Raw genomic sequence first — 25,588 nt, 5'->3', positions numbered from 1 at the left:
GCGATAATCCTAGTGTTGTCCTCATTCCATTCGGCAACCATTGTTGACAAAATTATACAAAAAATTGTTGTCATTACTCATAATTTCACCAAAATTTGTACTCATCGGATACCAAAAGTTACATTGCAATTTGACATAGTAATTCTACAAAATTGGTCTCACTACTATACCATAATTTTAATCGAAGTTTGTACTGATTACCAAGAGCAACAAAAAACTGCAATTTTTACTGGTTTCATACCAAAACACATGGGGCAACAAGACACAGAAAATTTGAACCGATTCCAAACCTTACCTTGAGCTGCGAGCGACTATAGTTGTCTCCGCATGCAGGGGCATAGAAGTGGCGAGCTGCTACAGAGCGTGCGCCAAAGAACAGGAGAGAGTAGGCCGCCATAGAACACGGGAGGAAGAGGGAGGACGTGGTATGGGCATCTCCAAGGGTCACTATCCAAATGGACATGCCATCCATCCATTTGGCTAGTGTTTGAACAATTTGGCTAGTGTCTCACCCCAATGGAAACATAGTAAATGTCTACATCTAATTTCTCGATCAATTCTATTAGCAAATAATGATATCAATTCAATGTTAAATAGTAGAAGAATGCAAATGAATTGAGATAACATAGTCCAAATATTTAATGTACACTTATGTAACAAAATATCAATTTAAGGTTTCAATTTCACTCAATATTCTACAACTTAGACACTTCAAATAATTTCCGCTGTACACAATATTAGAGTTGGGCATTTGGGTAGCTTGTTTAGTTCGATCAAAAAAAATTAGCAGAAATCTGGGTTTACAATTTTAAAACTGAACTTATCTCAGCCCAAACTAATGACCGAAACCATATTGAGTGGAAAATTTTGGATCGGTTACCCGCAAAACCGAACAGAAAAGGTACAGCAAAAAAAAAACAAGATAGGGTACAGGTCCGGCCAACTAGGGATCAATCAAACTAACAAATCACGCGTCAAAACCCAGGGTGGGGCGACAGCACGAGCAAGATGATGGGACATATACAGTTTGAAAAAACAAGATGATAATGTGGCATTTGTCCGCAGAGAGATAGACGGACGGATAGCATCGACCCATCAAATGGCTAAGATTTGACAAATGACTATGCAGATGCCCTAAGAAGTTCTGTAGAGGGATCAATACTGCTTCGCAGTTGTATTGATGTGTTCGATACTGTCCGCGCTAGAGTCTCACACTGCTGCTGGTGACCAGGCGGTGAAGCTAGGGGCCATGGCGCGGACCAGTGATGGAGGTAATCAGGTGCACCAGCTTCACCGTTGTTGTTGGCCGCCCCTATGTGACATATAATAAGCCACATGACTACAAAGATGTATCACGAAGGTTCACTAATTGCGCCCGTCATCGATTCATCGACTGATACAATTTCACTGATAGCCACCATTTCCAGCCAGCAGCGGAAATATAAAACAAGGTAAAGGGAGATGATGTCACTCCAACAAAATCATATAAAGAGAAGTCAAACAATGGACAGCGCACAGCAATTCCTTTACTGTTACAACATATATAATGTAAAGCCGAGAGCAAAATTCATGTGCAAAAGTTTATGAACGCTAATGTAACACCGAAGAAAGAGAAGCCGCTTCTGACGTGAGTAGCTTTAATTTTGAGTCGCATGTTTTCTTGAACTCAGCTAGCAGCTCATGCTCTGCTCCCACAATTCTTCTTAGCGCGTCAGTACAATTCCATGTTTTCAAAGACTGGGCAATCCGATCACCAAGCTCAGAGTGATGCGCTGCTGGATTATCTTCCAAGACACGGAGCATCTGTCCAGGACCTTCGTCACTGGCTGCTGGCAAATATGACAACAAGGTATCCAAAGCTTGCTCCTCTGGGCACATCTGATCAGATAACCATATTTGGATGCTTTGGACTGTGTTAATCAAGCATTGAACAGATCTTTGGATTCCTTGCAGCTGAGGTATGTTTGATCGCTCAGCTGGTCCGCTTTTCTTTTTCTTCTTCCCTTGCGGAGCCATCGCTCTCATGCAGGACTGAATCATGATAAGATGCCAAGATATGGGCTCTGTAACCATCTGCACTAAAACTGGGATGTTATTTCCTGGACAAGTCAGGATTCGATTGGCTTCAGTCAGCTGCTCCTCTACGCAGATTTTCACCAAACTATCCACAATCTGCCAGGAACTAGGGCCACTCTGATCAGTTCTGGGGATCAGCGACTCATTTGACCAGAAGTTCATCGCATTAATAAATACAGCAAAGCTCATCCAGCTGACTATATCAGGAGCAAAATCCTGCAAACATTCAGTTGTTATCAGCTAAGTGCAGCTGATAGATTAATCAAACTGCAGGAATGAGTAAGAAGTTGAAACTGCTTTTCCGAATATAATGCGATATTATCACTGTTTTTGGTGGATCGGTTTACCTTCTTTCGCTTTGCCTTGGGTTCGGTGAATATATGCAAAATATGAAAATAGTATATCCCTAAAAATGTATAATTAACCTTTTTTTAGCTTAAAAATGTATAATTAACTTGGGAAGCACTCAAAGGAAGGATCCAGAATTTCTTTTGGGGCCATAGCATTACAGCATAATGTTAAAACTGACTGAACTATTTCATTAAGACATAATCTTTAACGGTAGGGGCTTAATCGCTTTCAACAAAAAAAAAGCATTAAAATACTCATGGGCCTGATATTTAAGCGACAACTTACTATGAGCAATACAGCTAAACTGATGAGTTAGTTAGCAATATTGCTTTAACTGAAAACTACCACCTTGGTAGCATAAGGCGAGATTCATCGTACCACGTAGGTAACGAAGGAGACTCTTTACTGCCATCCAATGATAAATTCCGGGATTGCTTTAGTATTAACTCACCATACACATCTTCTACCTCATCACTGTCATCATTTGCCGGTGCAGATAATGACACATGCTCCTCAAGAATATCAACAGAACCAACCTTTTGTAGGTAGCAAAACATCTCACTCAGTAACTAAATTAGAGTTCGATCTTTTACGTTTGTGTTGTCTTTTTGCATTTTTGGAATTAGTTTTTGGAGAGCATAAAAGCAGCATTTCTATCTAAACGGTGTTAATATTAATGTTGAGTTTGAGTCTGTTTAGGACGTGAAAGTATGGCGTGTGTATATATACATGCAAGCAGCATAGTTTGTACAAGGCGGTGGAGTTCTGAGTTAAGAGAAATAAAAGACAAGGCACGACGGTTGCCTTTGGCCATAATCCGGTGATCATCGTGTGCGTGTCCGTCTTCAGGTGATTGATCTTTGGGCAAACCAGGCATGATAAAGAACATATAGGAGGACAACCTGATTGCTGGTGTGTTCTTTCAAAAATTTACAAACAACATAGGTTTTATATAATATAAATGCCGAAACTATTTTTCTGGGTGCAAGAAATACTATCTGATGAAAGAATCACATGTGTACTGTACAGACTAGCTACTGGAAAAGCTAAAAGTAATGTCGAAACATATAGTCAGTTAACTCATACCTTGATAGACTTCTTGCCTGAAGACATACCCAGAATCATGCTTAGAGCATCATCAATGGAATAGCCAATACTCCTAGCATATTTCTCAAGTAAGGTTTTCATTTCCCCAATGGTAATGTCAGAAACAGCCCCGTTGAGTTCAGTCTCCCCAAGGGAAGATACACAACCATGCATGGAAAGATAAATAAGCCGAGGAACGAGAGATTTTCTCTCAGTATCTCTCATCTTAGGACCATCCTTCTCAGTAGATTTGTGCTTGCACTACAAATAGATATAAGCGGTTAATTCTTTAAGGGAAGGAGTGAATTAATAGAAATTGGTAGATTTAGTTAACATGTGTAACAATTTCATAGGAAAGCTTAGCTTAATAGAATGGTGTATTGCTCCTTGTATTTGTTCTTGTATACATGTACGGAAGTGTTTATATATGTCAACACGTTCTATGTCTTCTCTTGTCCGTCAAAACTCATTGAGCCCCGCCTCCCCCTGCCCCATCCTGTCTGTATCAGCCCCAGATCTGGCAGCGGGGAGGAGGTGGCTGCAGCTCCTCCAGTCCTGGTGGATTTTGGAGCTGTTCAGAATTACTGTGCAGAAAGTGGGGGCTGGGTGTTTCAACATGAACATATGTCCATCTCATTGGGCTAGGGGTCATGCTGCTCATGGCAAGGTCAGGGCCTTACCCAGGATTGGGCAGTAGCACAGTGGGTGGCTGCTAACGAAGTAAAACACTATGTGTCATGTACTTAGGATAGAGGGAGGAGCTGGGGGGAATGAGGAAGAAGTTTTGTCAGAAACAAAACATATTCCTGAAAAAGGATGAAGAAAAAGAAAAGTAGACTTGGCAATGACATGTGGAACTTTACTGAAAAAGGAGTTATGTTACCAGCCACGCCATACTGAGGTAAATCAATGTTTTCGGATAGTTTAGATGGTCAGTCAGACGATTTCCAAGTCTAGGTGGTGGAGACTTTTGCTTCAAGATACTATGTAATACGATGAATGAAACGACGACAAAAATCTGCTTGACTTTGTGTAAATGAATCTATAAGAAAATGGCATACCACTTTGGCCCTAAAGCACACAGGTGTTGAAACTTCGTCAATTGGTTCTGTAAAATCAAAAGTCCATAACAATAGTGAGAACTTTCACGCTTCCATGTGCATAAATGAATCCAACAAAACACGCATAAATGAATAAAAAACCTAATTACCAAGCAAACATAGTGGTTCAAGATGACGCAATTGCAAGCGCAAAATGATAAAGAAATACCACATAGTACAGTAAGTCAATACCTGAAAGAAAGTTTACACTGGTTGTTGGAGTCCACCAAGGTCGTGCCTCAAGATCTTCATTAAAAGTGAGGTGTTTCATGTTGTCTTCATTTGATAGATACACCAAGTGGTTCAAATTTTCAAGTACAGACTGCAGTTGGGACAGGGTCAAAATAAAATTACCAGTGCTGGTCAGATTACATAAAATAAGACAGGTGCCAATATTATCCTTGTGTACAAAAGTAATCAACATCTAAGAGACTATCCTGACAGCATATGCGCCATTTATAATAACATAACTACGGGTTCCAATCCTACTAAGTTTGAAATGGTTAAAAGTTGAAGAAAAATACATGTGTTTCTCACAAGCATCGAAGCACGCCTTAATGGATTTACTAAAACAACTAAGTTCCCAATTTGGGGTTTGAATTTCACAAGTGATAACTAACCTCCACTTCCTCAAGAGACTCGGACTTCTGCTTCAGACTAAGTATCACGGAATCAGATTTTACACAAAGATATTGCATGGAGCGTTGTAAGCGATTTTTGAACTGAACAAACTCAATAACCTGAGAAACAGTAGCACAAAATAATGAGGAAATGCAGGAGAAGATTTCTGTGGAGAACAGAAATGCAGGATATCTGGTTGTGGTGCAACCAGTAACATAGATCATAACTACAGAGGGATTCCTTTCCTACCAGAATAGCCACTTCATTTAACTTTGCCAACAAGCATGGAGAACACGTGACATGATCTAAGCACCAAAGGTAGGCAGCTTAATTATTCAGCAACTAATGAGCTAAACAAGTCCTCAACTTCGCAGATAAATACAGCAATGGACTTGTTACCATTAGGTGCTTGTTTGTCAAAATACCCGTCCAGATTATAATGTGTACTTTTCTTAAAAGAATAATGTGGAAACCAGTTGTAGAAAATGAAGTCGAAATGACAGGAACTAAGCAAGAAGACCATGGAACGAAATCACTATAGGTTCCAGTTCACAGGGTAATCTGTTCCTGCTGGTGACCGGTGGTTTTCTAGACCCTGAGCATGAACGATGAGAACAGATACAGTCGAAATGGTGCAATGATATCAGCAGCCAAAATAGATTATAACACCAAAAAATTGCAAAATTAGTGAGAAGCAAGGGACTGTTCCTTACCTTTGAGTAAGTACGATGCCTATACGCGAGACAGGTAAGATCAGCAGATTCTTTCAAATGATCATCTATGAATTTAAGATAATCTTTCACAAGATTGGCAGTTTGTTGCAAGAAAGGAGAACTAAGCATCTGTGGCAAAATATGGTGTGAGATGGACTCTAGAAGAATGTTTTTGACCTCCAGGCTTGCATACCTGCGTAATAATACAGTTCAGGACAATAAGTGAAAAACTGATCTCATCAAATATTGACAAGGAAATAAACCAAAAACACTAATACAAAAAATGTAATTCGTAGAGCAAGCATTCTGCACAAACAAACAAAATATCTGCAAGGGAAAAACGCAGGATGGAATAAATGATTTTTCTTTGTGAAAGCGTAGTTATGCCATGGAGACAACTAGGGACAACCCCATGATAGAGCACATTAATATAAGCATTTTATAACATATGAAGGGATTTACAAAGCGAGAGCGTAGATCAAAAGAAATATGCAAGGAAAAATATTACCGTCGATGTGCTAATGGAAGAGCTCCCAGGTAAGAGTACAGATGCACCAGAGTAATCTTGTATTGCCAGACATGCCTGGCAGGCAAGAAAATACATGTTATCATTCGGCTTCAAGTTACATAAACAAGAGAAATGTATGACTCTTTCAAAAGTATAACTTGATTGAATACGGTATAGCAGCTGTTTGACAGCATCTTGTCTTCCTGAAGGGGATCTGAACCATTTATTTAGTAACGTTTTCTTACCTTAGACTTTAGGAACTATAACAAAATATCACAGGCCAGGTGCAAATTTTAAATAGCTAAATCACATAAGTCACTAGAATTAGAAGGGAGTAGTAAATGACATGGAGGTTGTGGCTTCAAGGAGAAAATCCAAGGTTGTTGTGCTTCAACAACAATTGGGCGACTAATATTCTCATGTTTCAAATTTAATCCAATTTAGTTAAGTCAGTATCAAAAGTCAACAATGCTTCTTGAAAACCTAGATGTTTCACGGATAATAAATTAATCCTGCAGAATTCAAAGCGAAAAGCTAATGATATACAATGGAACATTTTTCAAGTCCCAACTGCTTCAAGCAGACTTACTTGCGAACAGTCAATCCAAACTCTAGCACCAAAACTGCTTCAAGTAAGTATCCTAAGTTCCTTGTACGCCAGAATAGCTGTTCCAAGATATCACAAGTATATTTCATTGCAATTTTAAATGAGTAAATTTCACATAACTGCAAATTCAATGTACAACTATCACAAATCTACATACTTAAGAACAAGTTCACAGAACTGCAGATTTAATGATCAGCACTCGATGGTATCACAAAACTACAGGTTTAGGATTTTGTAAGTATGGCATGTGGAGATAGATTTTCATGAAAATGCAACACAAACATGTAGTTTTGTATGAAGTTGGTCCTAAATCTGCTGTGAAATTGGTCTTCAAATCTGTACCTCTGTGATATAAATGATCTCACATATGTGATCCACTGAAATTAGTCTTCAAGTTTGTAGTTTTCTGATAATTTGTACATTAAACATGCAGTTTTGTGAAATTTACTCATATTAAATATGAAATAAGCACACTGGCAAATATATAGGGCGACATATCTGGTGAAAACTCATTCAGTGCAAACTTGCAAACTATTATTGTAGGCCATTAGATAAAAATGCACAGCTCAGATCAAACGTGGAAGTCCCAACAACCACTTAAACTCAATGGCAGGAGGTTATGTGCAAAAGTTTGCTTATATATAGGGAAAATCCTAGGTACTAGCAGGTGTAGTTACCCCTGCTTTTTAATGGTTTGCGGGCGCACAGAATATTAGTTTATTTATTATTATCAAACATATCTCCTATTCCATCGTGACCCGTCGCTGGTTTTGCTCCGAATTTTTAGGACCGACCAACCACTGCCTCCGCGTACCTACTTATATCAGAACATTCTCTCTTTTCCTCTCTCTCCCTTCTTTTCTCTCTAGATCTGAAATCATTTATTTGATCCATGAATTTATTTACATCATGATCTTCAATCTGACCTATCATATCAACTTCCACCAGATATGTATATTCCTCGACAGTCTGCATCAACGGCCAACATGCGTACAAGATCGATCTGTGGAGTCGGCCAGTATGAATATACTGCAGCGACTGAGGCGACGCCGCTTTTGGCAGTATATACACGAGGAGCGGAGGCGGCCAGTACGACAAGATCATATATACCGGGATGGCCACCGACGTCGGCAACAATGTCCGGCAATGGAGCCCGGCAGCTCTATGTTTGTGGGTTGTCTACCATGATGGCTGCATCGATCCCATGCTTCAGATTATCCCCGATCTGCCATTCCTAGATGCTATAGCCGATAGCAACTGACACATGAGAATCTGAGCAGACTAGTTGGCGATTAGTAGCATGTGATTAGTAGGCCGGTGGATGCATGCATGGCTGCTGTGGGGGCAATACATCATCTTTTTTCTGAATAGCTAAATCGATCCTTCTATCTTTCATATACAACAACAATCGATTCACATTAAACATACTGTACTACAACGGTCGATTATCGTTGAATGGCTGCTGTTCAGATAAATAAAGTTCTTACACTATTTTATTACTCCCTCCGATCCATAATAAGTGTCTTGGATTTAGTACAAAATTGCACATGGATCGGAAGTACTTTTATAGTTTTATTGGATATACTCCATACTACTTTTTCATAATATACTACTACCTCCGTCCCATATTAAGTGACTCAAATTTGTCTAAATATAGACGTATCTATATACTAAAATACGTCTACATACATGCAATAGAAAGTCACTTAATATGGGACGGAGGGAGTACATACTACCTCTGTACATACTCCATACTATATATTTTCTTGTACATACTCCATACCACATACTACTTTTCTGGACTTTACGTCGACCTTACTACTATTCAGTATTCACGTTCACTCTCTTTTTCAATGAAGATCATACTACCTGTTTCTAACGATTCACCATAAACATACGGCTTCGTTTTAGTTTTTAACCATGCATGGCTGGCCGGAAATATGCATGCATGTGTTAATCCCCTTGTTTGAATACACTCTTCTATCCAATTGAAACAAGTCCTTGCACATTACATGCATTGCATGTCTATCTAATCTCTAGATAACAGATCCAGCGAAAAACAACTAACAGATGTTCGAATCACCGCTTAATTAGCTATATTAATTAATTGAAGTGTATGGTTAGTTGGTTTGGCTATTGGGTGGCACCAAAATCCAGTAGCCCGATCAGCGTTATAGAGATGGGAAAGCTAACGAACAGCAGATAGTTAGGGAGTAATTACTGCCAGTTATGGATGGCACCCGGCAGGTTCGGGGCCGGGTCAGGCCATACCAGACACGGACCCGGACCCGGTTCCAGGTGTAAAATTTTATCAGACCCGGCCCCGATACGGGTCTCGGATACCCGCGGGTATACCCAACCCGCAAAAGCAACAGCAACAGCAAGCATCAGGTAGCACAAGCAGGACGCAATTTTTTCTTATACCATAACAGCAGCCAGCATCAATCACAAATTCACCATATCAGCAGCCAGCTAACAGCAAGCATCAGGTGTTCATAGAAGTAGCACATCAGAGCAGTCAGCGGGGGCTGGATAGGGAGTTGGGGAAGGCCGGAAGGGGAGCAGTCTGTGGGGGCTGGAGGAGACGGTGCCTGGCCCCCGGGAGCCAGCTGGCGGCGGTTGGTTCGCGGACTGGCGGCGGAGGGATGGGGGAAGAGGCGAGGTCGCGAGGACAGCAGAAGGGGACGGCGCGGCCGTGCATGACGAGGAGAGCAGAAGGGGTCAACTGGTCATAGGCTTGCTAGGTTTTTAGTTGGGCCTAGTGTCCTATAGGATTGGGCTGGGCCGAATTCAGAGTACTCAATGCAGCTGACATGTGGGTCCAGATTCTGAACCTGGTATCCGGGTCTGTCGGTTCGGGTCTGGCGCTGCCAGACCCGACAGGTCCGAAAATTTCCCAATTACAGGCCCGCATGCTTATCAGGTATTCGCGTATCGGGTACCCATTGCCATCCGAGTCACGGTTGTACCAAAAAGGCAATGGTTCTGGCAAATTCATGCAGAAAAACAATGGTATAACACAACATCTTGATAAGGAAGAATGCACTCTTAAAGGAGGTGGCAATAATAGATTGTGATGAAAGCCCAGAGGTGGCTTAACCTGTATAGCAGATATTTAGCACCAAATTATCATGCATAATGGCAGCTTAATTTCTGAAGATAGCACATGCAAATGAAATCTTTTTTCCTTTTAGTGAGTGGGTAAATGCCAGATAGCACCATTATACACAGCAGCATTGAAAAACTCACACAAATAGGAGGAACTTTAATTTATAAGGAACTACATTAGCTGTTTCCAAGTAAAATATGAATTATGAGGAACCCTATCCAGACGATAAAATTAGAAACTTTTTTGAGGGATTCGGAGACATCAATTATTCCTTTTCTCTCTAACTAGTAATAATGAGCTACAGCTACAGCTACATGCCTACATACCTGCACAAGAATACTGCTAGCCATAGAAAGTAGTTCTTCACCATGCATGCTTTCCTGGGGATCCAGGTCCCTTGAGAGAGGCAAGTTTTTATAAAATGTCTCAACCATACCTTTTGCAATACGCTGCAGATCTGGATTGACATATGAATTTTAAGGCATAAGAATAAATAACTGAGTTAAAATAGCACAACACAACTTCGGTAATTCTAGTGACTTCTGAAGAAGGTGGACCTGTAGTTGATTTTGATAATAAAATTCCCAAAAGCTCTTGAACCTTAAAAGTAGTAATTGTCAATCCCAGTGCTTTTACTGAAACTGATGATGCGTCAAAAGACCTGGAAATTGTGTCTAGCAACTCAGTTATTTCATCACTCGATAGCATGTGGAGATATATTTCAACATCTGACGATGAACAAGACAGGTGACCAAATCTGCAAGGCAAAAAATTATCGTTATCTACAGACTGGAGTTGAATACATGTGGAGATATGTCTAGCTACAGACATCCACTACACAAGATTGCACGTAGACATACATGTCCAAGGACAGATATTGCAGTCTTGACAAGCAGTATTTTTAACTTTTGGGAGAAAAGGGTGACAGGTACATTGAAATATAGTTTCATAAATTTACATCTGACAGCTATAGTTTACAACTATTGACATAATAGTTCAGTTTATGACGTCCTTTGGAGCAACAGCATGTGTCATTTGTAATAGTCAGCTATAGCCAGATGCACCTGATGCTAATGCTGCCAACTACAAGATATGGGGCTGGTGGTGGGTTGGAGGTTGTACAAAATGTGAGGTGGCTGGAAGAGGTTCAGATCCTCGATGCCGGCGGCTTGTCGTGGTGAGAAAAGGAAAACGTGGAAGAGATGGATATGACACAATCTTGCCCCTGATATTCTCAATCTCTAACAACATTGTCTAAACACATCTATCGGTAACTTACTAATCTAAGGATAAGAAAAGATGGCTTGCTGAATTACTCTGACCTAAAAGACACTAAATCTAAGAAAGAGTGGTGAAAAATGACTATGCAAACCTACAGATGCAAACTATATTAAATGACATGCTACAACCTACAACGGCTAAACTACGTTAAACCATCCAGAGAGTTAAAGTTGAAGACAAATGCATTAAATTACACGCTTGATTCTCTTAATTGACTGATTTTATTTTATTTTAGACGAGGACTCCTCAAGCTAGAACCGGGTCAAAGAGCGGCTTGCACCAGCTGCAACTCCAGCTCCACCTACAACTGCTTATGCCTATTAAGGCAACATCTCCTGGTGATCCTAGATTATCTCTCTCCTTCCATTTGACTTTAATTTTCATTAGCTCCACATTATACGGAACCAGGATTGGTGAATACTTTTCAACTCTTTCTGCGAGCCTCCCCTATTCCACTATAGTACATTTAAATTTCAATGCAAATTGGAGACGAAAATGTAGTCCATCCAATCAGTTGTGTATGACATGCTCGCTCAAAATGTACAAGTGGACTTGGGCACTTGGGAGCAAGCAACAACACCAGCTGGTTTAGTATATCAGGAATGAAAAAGTATAATTACGTTGGATTATTTTGTAGGAGAGCCATAACTAAAACTTATACACAAAAAATCTACTACCTCCGATCCAAAATGTACAAGTGGACTTGGCCACTTGGAATCAAGATTTAGGATTAGAGGGAGTAGACTAGATTGGTAAAGATTGACATAAAAGAGTATTAAAAAGGTAAAATCACAAGAAGTTTGGGGCGGGAAACAGGAGGCCCCTGGTGAAATCCATGGATAAATACAGAAAAAAAGGGCCCAAAGTAGTATCTTATATGGTTTTTCTATATCTAAGCCGCCTGATTTTTAGTTAGGGGTCAGCCGCTTTCTCAGCCGTCAGATCTTGCTTGTGCTTTAAGATTCGGAATGAACGATGGAGGAGAGTGTACGGAAGGTGTCCAGATAGTCAGATACTAATCTGACGGCTCTTATACTATGACTGAGATTTAAGCACTTTGCTTAAAAATCAGGCGCCTGAGACATAGCGATACGCCGACACCCTATCTTATACTCCGTCCGTCCCATATTAAGTGTCGAAATATTACATGTATCTAGATGCTTTTTAGGTGCAGATACATCCATATTTGAACAAATTTGCGACACTTAATATGGGACGGAGGGAGTACTATGGTATTGGTATAGGCTACTTTCTCTTCAGATATTACTATTGTCGATGTGTATGAGGACTAGCGAACACAATGAATCGCCTGACACTAAATACAGAAAAGGGTATTAAATGGCACCTTTAATTTGTCATGATTGATAAGACACAGGAAACTATGTACTGACGGTGGGGCGAGGATGTTGGTTAGAAGGTTCAAGCATTTTTGTTTGCTATTTCTGATACCAGGCAAGGAGAAGATAGGATGACGATGCCAGAGTGTCCTGGGAACATAGCCACTAGCAAAGTCTGATGGCAAAACACAACTTCCTATTGAATCAGCAACACATGACAGTATGGAAAAATGAATATTATGAGAGAAATTTCAAAGTTTCAAGAATACAAGAATTCATGTATTTTAGTGGATATCAAAGCAATGAGATTCCAAAAGGATTCAGAAACAGAAAGAAATTGCACTCAGACAAACCTGTGGAAGTAGTTTACCAAAGCTTCAATGAACTTCCTATCGATTGTGTTTCCACTGAGACGGCGCTGACGTTGAATTTCAATATTAGCTAAATGGGGTCCTCTAACACAGTCACCAGACTCATTTTTTTGTAGCTTTTGCACAAACGATAATGCACTTGCAAGGCGAGATTCAACCTACAAACATGTAATTTCAGTAAATCACATGCACATAACCAAGGCAAGGTAAGTCCAAGTTGCTTCAAGTGGAGACAGTAGTACCACTTCCTCGCTAAGAGAAGTCTTGTTCAACATAGTCGAATCTACAGAGCAAGAAGAGCAAGTGTGTCCACCAGTGGTTGGTTTAGGCATGTTCACATCAAGCTCCAGCAAACAGCCTAAATAATGGAGAAAGGACTCCCAGTCATCAGGACTGCCAGTCAAAAGAAAGAGGACAATCATCAAAAACTAAACAGAAATAGATGGAAGTTTCCAAAAGCTGAATATAAAGATAAAAAATATGCTGCAACAACTTGAGGAAGAAGAAAGAACACATGAAAACAAAACATTGCTCTCTAATTGAGAGAGCTTAAAATCCGATTAACAACTGTCATTTCTAGCTATAGGAAGGAAACACTGTTCAAAATTGCCAGGTGTGTTTGCAGCACGTTTACAGTGTTATGCACACAATGCAGTATGCTCATGAACAGAGCAGTTGGTACTTGGAAGGTGCAACTATTGAAGGTAGAGATTGGTAGACAGATAGAATTCTACAAGCCTCGGGACAAGTTGATAGCTCATGACTAAGCAGCAATTGGTCAATAGACCAACTCTGTAGAACAATTGAGAATTTATACAGTAAATGGTGGGAAACAATACCAAGACTCAAGAACCTTCTGATATATCTCAGAAGCAGCCACATAGTTACATGCTTGAGTAAGAAGCCGTCCCTGTCAACTTGAAGTTAGACAAAACGTAAGTGGTTGTAACTTTTGCAAGCAAGCATAGGTAGGGATGATTAAAACAAAAACTGAGAGGTTAAACGAGCCTTTTGTACACAAGCAGATAAGGAGTGAATGAGCAGGATGTGCAACAAAAATTATGAGATAGTAAGTACTTTTCTAGTTTTCGGGTAATTATGAGCTGTCATTAACTTTACAAACAGTAAGGGGCATAATAATTTCACTGAAACCACAATTCAATCAACTACAATAACTGCAAGTATGTTATAGTTTTAAAAAAAAATCCAGGTTCTGAATTGATAAGAACACTCCATAGTAATTACTCCCTCCGTTCATAAATTATTGTCGTTGTTTTAGTTCAAACTTGCACTAAAACAGCGACAAGGATTTAGGAACGGAGGGAGTAAATGCAAACAGAACAGCTAGGTTAGCTATCAGTTGTGACACTACTATGATCTGCATGCAGAAAAGCGCTCCAGTATTATTACCTATGTGCTGAAGTTGAGTCCAAACAACAAGGCAGGAGACCACCATACTACCATAACTCTCTTGCCCACCTAATCGCCCATTCAACGGACAAAATATACCTAAGAATTAAGTCACTACAAAATATACTTAAGAATTAAGTTCTAAGCCTCTAATAGTACTAATTTTATTACTCCCTCTAGGCGCGTTTTAGTGTGTAGGTACATGCGTATCTAGACAAAGCTGCGGCAATTAATTAGGATCATTGAGTACAATAAATTTATCTTATTTATAAAGGTGATAAACATCCACATCAATTCATGGAGAGCTCTAGTGAAATGTTGTTGTTTCTATATGTTCGGACTTATCTTTAGACTGGAGAAAAATGGAATATCGAGATGTGATTATAGCTAACTATGACTTGTACTTCAGATGAATGAAAATTGAAATCACCTGCAAACGAAGTTTGTCCTCCTCCCTTCCCATAAGAGATCCCAAGTCTCCAGAAAGAACTTCCAAAGCAGCATCATACTTTGCCTGTTGTTCCAGAATTGAAATATAGATAGCGAGCGCTGCATGTAGCATAAACAATGTCAAAATAATATAACACTTGAGCAAGAAAAAATGCATGTAAATGGCACAGTTAAGATAAGCAGGGATACCTTCTGGCTCATGTAAACTATGCGAACTTATGTGCTTTTTAAGCAATGCTTCAGCCAGTGCTAGTAATTTCTCACCTCCACTGCTGAAATAGAACTGTCATGGGCAAAAAACTAAAGTCACATACAACATGATAGCACACACAAACCAAAATAGACGATAATTAATTCAACGCTTTTCAGATGATTAAACGAGACAAGGGTGAGGACAAGGTAGTGCAATAAAGTTTCACACTAAGCATTTACAGTACATAGGTCATGTGTATACTTCCTGCAATATTACCGCATCACGCCAGATGGATAATTCATGTCTGAACCAATCATAGGCCATACATTTTATCCATAATACAAGTAGTAAAGAAACAGTGTCATATGGAAATATACTATAACAGGTCATGCATTGCATTCAATGGATAAATACATCACAACTGAACAACATCAGGACTTTCTAAATAAATTATGATCCCTGCTAACAACAAACAAGTGTTTAGTTGACAAAAAATAACTTCATGGTTTTATAGCTTTCTCAAAAATGATTGAATAGTTTGTGCAGAGTTGGAAGCTAAAAGAATTGATAAGTCAACCCTAGATGGAGCCATGAGACCAGTGGCGCTTTAATGTCTTTAGTTCCCGCGTCTTCCAATTTCCTTCCTGTCTCATTCGATCCCACTACCTCTAATTATTATTTTTCCTCCCTGGTATCTTTGGATGCTATACACCACATGCACAGTGTAGCATGTGCCGGTCATCCCCTCTCCCCTATAAAAGGGGATTTGCTGATATCACCAGCTCCAAAACCTAACACGTAGATTACAAAAGAATGGACCTTTTAAATGGTTAGCCACAATAAGTTTGAAACGCCATGTTTCCAATTACATGATCTTCCAATCAAGACCATTGTTGCATATATCCTGGTTTCATTTTGCATCAGTACATTTAAACTGCTGATTCTTTTTAGCTTTGTTCTAGAAGTTCAATCATCTTTTTTCATTAAGACCTGTGTGTTTTTGCACACACCATAACAGGATCAATGGAAATGAGATTGATATTCATTTGCATGTGAAGCAAAAGTATTTGTTTCACTAATAACTTTATTGGTTCCACTGATATATTTTATTTGTCTACTGCCATCTTTTAGGTGTTCCACGGATATATTTTTTTTGACAACCAATATTTTGAATTGTTCTACTAATAATTTTGATTTGCTCCAATACTTTTAAAGTATAAGCATTATGTTCCAGCAGTATCTTTAATTTGTTCCTGTAATAAACATTCATTCAAAGTGCTGCCTCGAAAGTGCCCACGACTGTTGGCGCTTCTGACACCATGCCCATAGGAGATTTTTCCACTGGATCTTCAGCGAGCGACGCCCATTGCTGGCCTTCAAGCAGAGAGGTGGAGGCAGTCTGAAAACTCCCATGCCGATGGGTGCCCATGAATTAAACAAGCCCTTCATTCATTACCTTATCAGATTTGTAATGAAAAAACTTAGGACAATATTATTTTTCTATTATACCCAATTTTAAATATAGTACTCCCTCCGGCCAGAATTACTTGTCGAAATATTACATGTATCTAGATGCTTTTTAAACATAGATACATCCACATTTGGGCAAATTTGAGACAAGTAATATGGGTCGGAGGGAGTACTATGTTTTGAAAAATCAAAAACCCCAGGAAGCTGCCAAAAAATGGGAAGTCAGATGATTTGATGCTATCATCTCTACTACTTATAAAGGCACCAACTTTATCTTTTCTAAAACTACACAGCAAACGTACACAACCTCATCATTAGGCCCACTTAACAGACTCTAATGACTAACATTAGTTTACTTAGTTTTCCCAACTGGGTGCATTTAGCAATTAATTACGACTGAAGAAATTCCTGCCTCCGTTCTGCCTCTCCCGCACGCACGGACCGAGTCTACCCATCTCTTTCTCCCCATGCTCAACCAAAGCCGAATTCATCTATCATAAAAAAAAAGCCTGAACTCCCGCGCCGCAGCCGACTCCTCTTGGCCGTGTGGGCGGCACGATCCTCCGGCACCCGCTGCCCTTCCGCGCCGCCGCCACCGCCAACTCCTCTCGCCGTGTGGGCGGCACGACCCTCCGGTGCCCGCTGCCCTTCCGCGCCGCCGCCGCCGCCAACTCCTACTGCCCGCAGCGTACCTCCATCTGGCGCCCGCCGCCCTCCCGTGCCGCCGCTGCCGCCATCCCGTCCCTCCCGCACACCGTCGCCCCGCTACTGCTCGGGTTGCCGTTCGTCCACTGCCCACGAACCCTCCACCCCTTTAGCCCATCCCGATCCAGATGACTCCGAGCTCCAGTCCATGGAGTCCTTTACCTTACCCCATCCCGATTCCCCTCCCTGCTTCTATCCTTTTCTATTTTCCACCTGAATCGCATCCCGACAGTATGTCACCACTCTGGGGCTAGGGATTGCCGCGGTGTAGTTAACATTGCTTGTCCCATTCGTCGTTCGTGCTCTCTCTCTCCCTCTCCCTCCCCCCCCCCCTCTCCCTCTCCCTCTCCCCCTCTCCCCCCCTCTCCCTCTCCCTCTCCCTCTGGTTAGAGGTGAGCTCCCTCCCTATTTGTGGAATTTTCTGCTGTGATGCTTCATCTCATTTGTTTAGTTGTTTTTCTACCCTTTGATTTGGGATAGACTCCTGATAATGTGGATGAATTATATAGGATTTCGTTGATTATTTGCTTGATGCACTTGACTGAATTAGGCCATTAACGATCTATCTTATAATTGTTACAAGTGTTATTTTTTCTACATAAGCTGACTTAATAAATCTTACTACCATGTAGAAAATAACTTGTACTTTTTGTTGATTATTTGCTTCGTACAATTGACTTGCATCTGCGTGGTTGTATAGGTTTATAGTACTGTTTCAGAAGAGGTGGCTGCGCAGGGTCGTGAAACTGATATGAGTACACCTTTGCAGGTAAACAATTGTAATGTTGCACTCTCACTTAATTTTCATTCTTCGTTTGGTGTTTTTGATCTAACTAAATGCCTGAGAATTGACCATGTGGGACTCACATAGCTAACGCATCAGTTCACTGGTTCCTGTGTGACTTACAGTGGAAGCAAATAATTTTCATCCTCAAGAGATGTTTTACCTTTTATTTTAGGTGGGGTCTCTGCTCATCATCGGTCGGTTTATCCGGTCAAGATGGTTGCCAGTTTCAGTTAAAGACTTTTACAAAGCTGCGGCACTTCATATGTGTTTCTCTATTCACTCGCAGGAGGCAACGATCTTCACCCGTTAAAGTGCTTTAGGCGGGGATGTGTCAGCTGCCACTAAAATTTTTTTATGACAATGTTTTATGACGCATGTGTAGGGCGGCTTCAAGCTCAAACAACGATTTTTGGTACATATGTTAAAGCATGAATTCAATGAAGCTGCAGACAATATCCCTCCCACCGAACGAGATGTTATTGACCACATAAAACATTGGTTGTTCACCGATTTAATAGAATAGTGGATAATATTCGGGATAGTTTGTATTTTAATTATGCCTTCCAATTTCCGTCGATTTGTAATTTTTTGGTACCTAATTATAACATATTTATGTGCTCGTGATTTTATAGGACGCACAAGTTTTACATTGCTACGTAATCATGACTATTTAAATGGTTCAACGAGAAAACAGTAATAAGAAATAACTTATAGAGAAATTAAGTTCAAAAGGCACGTCTCGTGAAGACGTGCGTTGCACGTGCAAGCTCACTAGTCAACCACTTAAGAGGAGTATATTGCATCCCTCTCTTCCTCCAACCCGTGGAACCATCACTGTATCAATACATCCATACGAATCATTACAATACATTGTTTGTATTCACAGTTTTGTTAACTTTTCAGCAAGCAAAAAATTACATGTGCCCCACAATACTTAAATTAGAATTTTAAAATGCAGATCTTGTAATTCATGGATGTAGGATGAACATACCTGCAGTTGAATACTGCAAACTGCCCAAAGCAAAAACCTTTCTTCTCCTACAGTTTTATACATTCTAATTGCTGTCTGTGAAACATTCAAAGAAGGAGGATCAAAAACAGAACAAGGAAGACCCAAACAACTGAAACTGATCAACAAAGAAAACACAATCATACCTGTTGTTGCTTCACATATGAGTACTCTCTCACATAGCAGTTAAAAAGTCCCATCATTAATTCCAGGTTATTAGGGTATTTTGTACAAGCATACTCATAGCATGAAGTTGCCAGATCCACTGGCAGAAATACAATCACAGACACATAAAGTTCAGAACAATGATAATGTTAAAGAGATAGAAACAAACAGTGAAGTATGAACGTACATCTCTCAAGCCTTTGAAACACTATCTGTAGCGTGCTAAGAGTGAGGTCATCAAAATGGAAAATGTTATTTGAGTGCAATAGTTCCTTGGCATTCAAACAGACACTCAGTGCTTCATCAGGCTTCCCCATCCTTTCCAAAATGAGAGCCTTCAGAGCCTGAAATGAGATAATTTAAGAAGGCTGATTAATTGCATTCCAGACACAGCCAACATAAAGACTTTGGTTCTCATCGAAACCAAGTAAATCCCTTCTACTAAAAAGGATAGCGACACGAAAACAGAGGTTCTCTGATAAAATCTTCAAGAGACATGAAAGAAAGAAATCAACACCATGCCACACTGTCAATCTGTCATGCACAACAAATAGAGCATGTCGGATTCTCAAGCTCCAGATTGAGTTGGAATACATGTTCATAATATGATAGACCATTAAGACAGGGAAGATCTCAGTGCAATCCTAGACATTAAATCATAAAGTATAATCAGTGCCTAATCAGCGTCTGAAACAATTGTTGTGCCCTCAGAACTCAAACGTTAGCATCGTACCACCTGCTTGGGTTAGGTTCACTTCGCTGCTGGGCTTAGGCTTGAAAGTGGTGAAACACCTAGTTTAAACCAAATGAAATGCTGGTTGATTTTTATGAGTTAAGCAAGTAAAAGGCCCATTCATATGGGATAGGATCTCTTTATTGCTTGGAAGAATTTGGTTCCTCCCAATTATCATGGTTCAAAAAAGCATCGCTTAAGCAGGCTAAAGCTCTGATCGATGGGAAAACGCTTTGCTTAGGCCCTAATCGACTAGTTAAGTAAGGCCCATTAGCACAATTCTCTTCTGCAGGGGCGGCTTCTCTCTCCCGCCTGATTCCTTCCAATGATCCCTCCAATTTCTCCAATTTCCTCCAAGGATCCCATCAATTTCTCCTGAGTGAGCAACAGAATCCCGCCAATTTCTCCAATTCCCCTTGGTTTCCTCCAAGGATCCCGCCAATTTCTCCTGGGCGAGCAACTGAGTCCTGAAAAATTCTCCAATTCCCCTTGATTTCCCCAACAATCCCGTCAATTTCTCAAAAAAAGAGTCCCACGGAACGCTTAAGCTTCAATTCCTCTAAGCAGTGCCTCACTGCTCGCTTAGCCCTTTTTTGAACCATGCCAGCTATGAAAGGCATCTCAAGTAAATATAGCTCTGTTTCTCCAAAGAACAATCTCTTATTACCTGCCTCTATAGCTTCAATGTCAGTACCATCAGTCCACAATGGCTGTTTAACTCTACATCTCACTTTACGATCACCATATCCTCTCCTCTCATCCAACTTGGTACACAGAAATCTAGCAAACAATTTTTTTGCAAACTTTTGCCAAGGAGGGGATTTGAAGCCTTCAAAGCATGTAATAAGGTACATAGCTCAGCTTAATTGGAGCTTGTGGCTTCAGAATTGCCAGTAGGAGTAACTACAAACTGTTACAGAAATACACCCCCCCAACAGGAAGCATATTATCGAATTTGTGCTCAGCTACACACGTAAGATGGAAGCACTAGATGGTCTAAAAGTGAAAAATCAGTCGATGTAGCTCAAACAAGTTCGTATAAGGTAGAGCAAGCAAGCAATTCAGCAAATTGCAGCACTAAAATCATCGAGCTTCCATCGAAGCAACTATCGCCCCCATCCAATTAATCAAACATTACACAATACACTAAAAACAGTGTCGAAACAAACCGGGCACCGCAAGGACCTCTTATGGAACAACCACCTTTCAAAGCCAGATTCATCAAACCAAGACATAAACTTGAGAAAAATGGGGATGAGGCAGAGCGAGGGAACTAACGAGGGCGTAGGGGGAGGTGGGGTGCTTGGTGAGGAGCGCGGTGCAGAGCTTGAGCGCAGCCTTGTACTGTCGCGAGTCAACGGCGTCCCAGATCGGCCGCACCCGCCGCTCCGGGATTCCGCCGGCGAGCCCGAACTTGCTGGACATCTCAGCCGACACCTCGCGATCTAGGGTTCGGTTTTTGGAGCAGGTGGTGGCGCGGGTGGGAGCGGGAGGAGGAAGAAGGTACCGCAGCGGAGGCAGCGCGGAAGGGTTTATGGAGCCGGAATGTGACGGCGGCGCGGCTCGTGGGTAGGGTGCCTCCAGTGGGCACGTCTAAGGAAAGAGCTTGGTAGAATCGGGGCCGTCAATGACACGATGGACGACGTAGGTTCGTCGCCCCTGTGAGATGGAAGGGGAATATGGTAACCCTATTGTTCGGGGAGGTGTAGAGGTCCGCGCAGTTGAGGCTCCAATGAACGGTTTGGATCGACGGAGGAAGGAAGGGGGGACGGAATCCAACAAAGCAGAAAGCCTGCACCAGAACAGGCCGAGCCGCCGAGGTGACGAGCTTGTGGTAGGACTTCTCCACATGTATTCTGTTTTTCAGGTCGGAAAGACCCGTGCACGACAGAATCCGAAAACATCCGAAAAACCTTTCGGGTCAGTTTGCGGATTATGTTCTGCCGGTTGCGTAAAACTAGTACCGCTAATATAAATTGACAGTCCGACAGTTAAAATCGACACTGGATACAGTTCATACATTTCAGACAATATAAAAGCAAATTGATCAAATATCAATGTGCAAACACCACGGAAATAAAACAATAACCCAAATTACATCAAATTGTTCAAATGTGACGATCAAACAAATAGAGAATGTTCTGGCAGACAAATACAATGTTCAAATGTGACGATCAAAAAAATAAAACATGAAAAAATTGGGAACCTATCTCTCGTACAATTGCCACTTGTCGCACCAATGGCCCACGGGATCTCACTGATGCGGAATGCGTGGGTCGCAACAAATGAGATCCTGCGAGGCCGGTTCCCCGGAAAGCCCCCCCCCCCCCCTCCCGCCGATAGTAGCTAAAGGGGTTGTGGGAAGGCACTCACTGGCAATACCATCACATTGGAGGCTGAAAGCTCTGACATCATTGACAACGTCAAGGCCAAGATTCAGAGTAGGAGAGATATCCACCTCAGCAGCTACCCGGGAAGCTTGGTCCCGGCAAGGTAACAGCTCACTACCCCCTCAACGACCTGGACGCCGGTGCTGGATGCTCCCGGCAACTCATGCTCGGGCCTACAAGTGGGGACAGCAGAACAATGAAGACAGTGCATTTAATGCACCGACAGGAGTCACATCGGCAGGTCTAGGCTTGCTCAGTAAGGCTAGAGCGGCTACCCTACGGTTCATTTTATTTAGCACGTACAGTGGCCTGTGCGTTGCATGAAGCCCAGCGAGTATCGACAGTAGAGTAGATTTTGTGGTGTTGACGCGCATGTAGTTAACGTGTCGTGCTACATGCATCGGCACCTGTGGTATCTCCTTGACTATAAAAGGAGGACCAATGCCACCGGTCAAAGGGTTCGAGTCCAATAGAGTTTAGCTCAGCATTCATCCAAGTAGCCAAGCCCTCAGAGAAAGTAGCCAAGCCCCGGAACCCCCCGGCAACCTGTACACACAAAAAACTCATGAATACAACTCAGAGTAGGACGTAGGTGACGCCCGAACCTCGGTAAAATACGTTGTGTCCGCTTTGTTTCATTGGTCATGGCGGCGATCGCCGGAGCGATCCCCTTCGCCCTCCACCGAACCGAAAAAGGGTGTCCAGCATCCCCGGTGCCGGAGTTTCATCCTCCGACATCTGGCGCGCCAGGTAGGGGGGCGTGCGGAAAACTCTGTGTGACCGCCGGCGTCATCGTCTTCACAATCGTCTTCATCCGCTCGCCATGCCGCCCAAGAAGGCACACGAGCCCCAGGTCGACTTGCGCGATACGCTCGCCATGCGCACTCGGTCCCACGATGCCGCCAGGGCGTCCTAGGATCACGGGGACCATGGGTCCCCCCAGCGTCGGCCGACAACCGACCGAGGGGACCTGCGGCGCCTAGCGCCGGAGCCAGCCGCACGGGAGACGTCAACGTCGGACATGCCAGCCAGCGAGGTCGCTCGTGGGTTGAAGAAGAGCGACAACTGTCGCATGCGACGCCAGCTGGTTCCCAGCCCTCTCACCCGAGGGCTCCGGGCGAATGGGTGGATGGCAGCAAGTCAGGGAACCGGCAGCCTCCCGCCTAGACTCCAGTAGAGGCCATTATTGCCGCGCATGTCATGGGGCGCTACGAGCCACCGCAAGGCATGACGGCTCCTGACGTGTGGAGCGCAGAGCAGGACGCGCTCCTCGCCCTCGCCGCCCAGCAACCGCAAGGACAGGGTGGCCCGGCCAGCTCGGGGCGAGGCCAGAACCCTGGACGCGGGGATCCTCCACGTGCCTCGGGGCAAGGACAACGTCCTCCACCCGCTGGGGGATAAGACGGTGATGACTTCGGAGACTACTCGGATTCGTCAACGACCGTCATGCAAGGCGAGAGGGAGCGCCCGCGCCCCGGGGAGCACGAATACGCTCCTTTGGGCGTCGACGACGGTTGCGCCACGTTTACCCGCGAGCTGCGCGGGGTGACATGGCCCCGCAAGTTCCGAGCGCCGGCGCTCGGGACATACGACGGGACCGTGAATCCCAAGGATTTCCTCCTGACCTACACGTTGGGCATGCACGCCATTGGTGCCGACGACAAGGTTAGGGCCAACTGGTTCCCGATGGTCCTGAAAGGATCAGTGAGAACTTGGTTGCTGAACCTGCCCGCCAGGTCCATTGCCTCCTAGGCGGACCTGCGCGAGCAGTTCGTGAACGCGTTCCAGGGCGGTTACAAGCGCCTGGTGACGTGGTTATGACTAACCACGTACTCGACTCGAGTATACCCGTTACGGACCAGCTGGGGCCCCACAAGGAAGCCTACTACGACTTCAGAAGTCTACATGCCAAATCTTGCGAACCAAGATAAGGAAGATTAATTAGAGTATATCTCTTCATTGAAATCGACTTGAACTTTACCATAGACCTGGGTTCCTGCATATGTAAAGGACCAGAAGGGGGAGCCAAGAGGACACCCCAACTTTGATAGAAGTCGCCTAGACGCACTTGCCGGATCGAATCTGTGCATCTAGCCTCTGCTGCACCCCATTGTAATCGACTCACCAATACAGATCAGACAAGCAGGACGTACGGGTATTACCTCATTGAGGGCCCTGAACCTGGGTTAACCGTGTTCCCTGTGTCCTTGTTAGCCAACGAGTTCACCAACACACACACTCAAAATCTTTCCTAGATACAAGTCCATCAATATGGGCATTGTCGAAGTCACCCCTTTGTCATTGGCGCCGTTTGTGGGAAAGACGTGTGTTGTAGTCGACTCAGGCGGAGTCGATGACCTTCGAGTCCTCCACCTCTCACCCCCAAGCCAGCTCCGCAGTCCTCGACAAGCTTGATGCTCGCTTGGATCTCTTGTTCGGCAAATTCCACGTCTGATCCAACATCCTTCGACTGTCGAGTCCAACTGTTCCAACTCCGGAGGAGTCGCCTTTTGTTTCTCCCCCAGGGAAAGTCTCACTGACAGACTCGGCGAGGCCACTCAATGAAGCAGAGCAAGTCTCCTCCGAGGCTCACCCTGATTCTGAAGCAGATCCACCTCCGTGTGCGAAAAGCCCCGTCCCAAGCGACGCTGGCGACTGCTCGGAACAAGGAAGTTGCCATGACAACAATGACTCGTCGGGATCACCCGACGAAGCAGAACGGGTCTCCCTCGGGACCTACTCCGATTCTGAAAGCAATCCACCCCGGGGTGCAGAAAGCCCCGTCCCAAACGACGCTGGCGACTGCTCAGAGTGAGAAAGCTGCCATAGTAGCAGCGATCTTGCGCCCAAGGGCGTCATCGCTCAAGTCTTCATGACAAATCCTGTCGCCCCGAAATTGACCCCTCCAGCTGCACATGCAGCTACAACTGCAAATCCACAGGCTGGATGTTCAGCGGCAGAGAAGGCTCGAGTAAAGGCAGCCCTTGAATTGGGAGTCCTTATGAAGGATCCCACCGCCGCAGAACTGCAGTTGTATGCCAACTCTCTTGCCAGGGCTCGACCTGACGTGAACAAAGAAAAAGACGATTTCGTCAAAAAGCGAAAACTTGAAGCCG

General features: G+C 43.0%; 1 protein-coding gene across 1 annotated transcript; it reads right to left on the bottom strand.

The window, feature by feature from the left end:
• Positions 1–1,385: 1,385 nt before the first annotated feature.
• LOC100845081 (N-terminal acetyltransferase B complex auxiliary subunit NAA25) lies at positions 1,386–21,507 on the bottom strand. The gene is made up of 19 exons (XM_003568606.4): positions 21,361–21,507; positions 19,537–19,693; positions 19,331–19,449; positions 19,167–19,241; positions 15,210–15,303; positions 15,001–15,119; positions 14,000–14,070; positions 13,403–13,553; positions 13,143–13,318; positions 10,729–10,928; positions 10,498–10,628; positions 7,045–7,121; positions 6,456–6,530; positions 5,948–6,140; positions 5,234–5,353; positions 4,806–4,935; positions 4,575–4,621; positions 3,514–3,774; positions 1,386–2,292 (listed from the first exon to the last, which is right to left on the bottom strand). The coding sequence occupies exons 1-19, from the start codon at positions 21,505–21,507 to the stop codon at positions 1,591–1,593; spliced, it is 3,045 nt and encodes a 1,014-aa protein (XP_003568654.1). The 3' UTR covers positions 1,386–1,590.
• Between the last annotated feature and the right edge of the window lie 4,081 nt (positions 21,508–25,588).

This window comes from Brachypodium distachyon, chromosome 2, assembly GCF_000005505.3.
Source record: "Brachypodium distachyon strain Bd21 chromosome 2, Brachypodium_distachyon_v3.0, whole genome shotgun sequence".
Taxonomy (NCBI): domain Eukaryota; kingdom Viridiplantae; phylum Streptophyta; class Magnoliopsida; order Poales; family Poaceae; genus Brachypodium; species Brachypodium distachyon.
Note: the sequence above shows the minus strand (reverse complement) of the source record. Positions and strands in the feature narration are given on the sequence as shown.

What these genes read in the sequence shown, in the direction of transcription:
- LOC100845081 (XM_003568606.4), bottom strand. Translation starts at nt 21,507, where the DNA reads ATGTCCAGCAAGTTCGGGCTCGCCGGCGGAATCCCGGAGCGGCGGGTG. An exon ending in TTTGCAGTATTCAACTGCAG is followed by an intron (nt 15,304 to 19,166) that starts GTATGTTCATCC and finishes TGCCCATGACAG; the next exon opens with TTCTATTTCAGCAGTGGAGG. An exon ending in CAGGCAAGAAGTCTATCAAG is followed by an intron (nt 2,293 to 3,513) that starts GTATGAGTTAAC and finishes GAATGTTTGCAG; the next exon opens with GATTTTGCTCCTGATATAGT.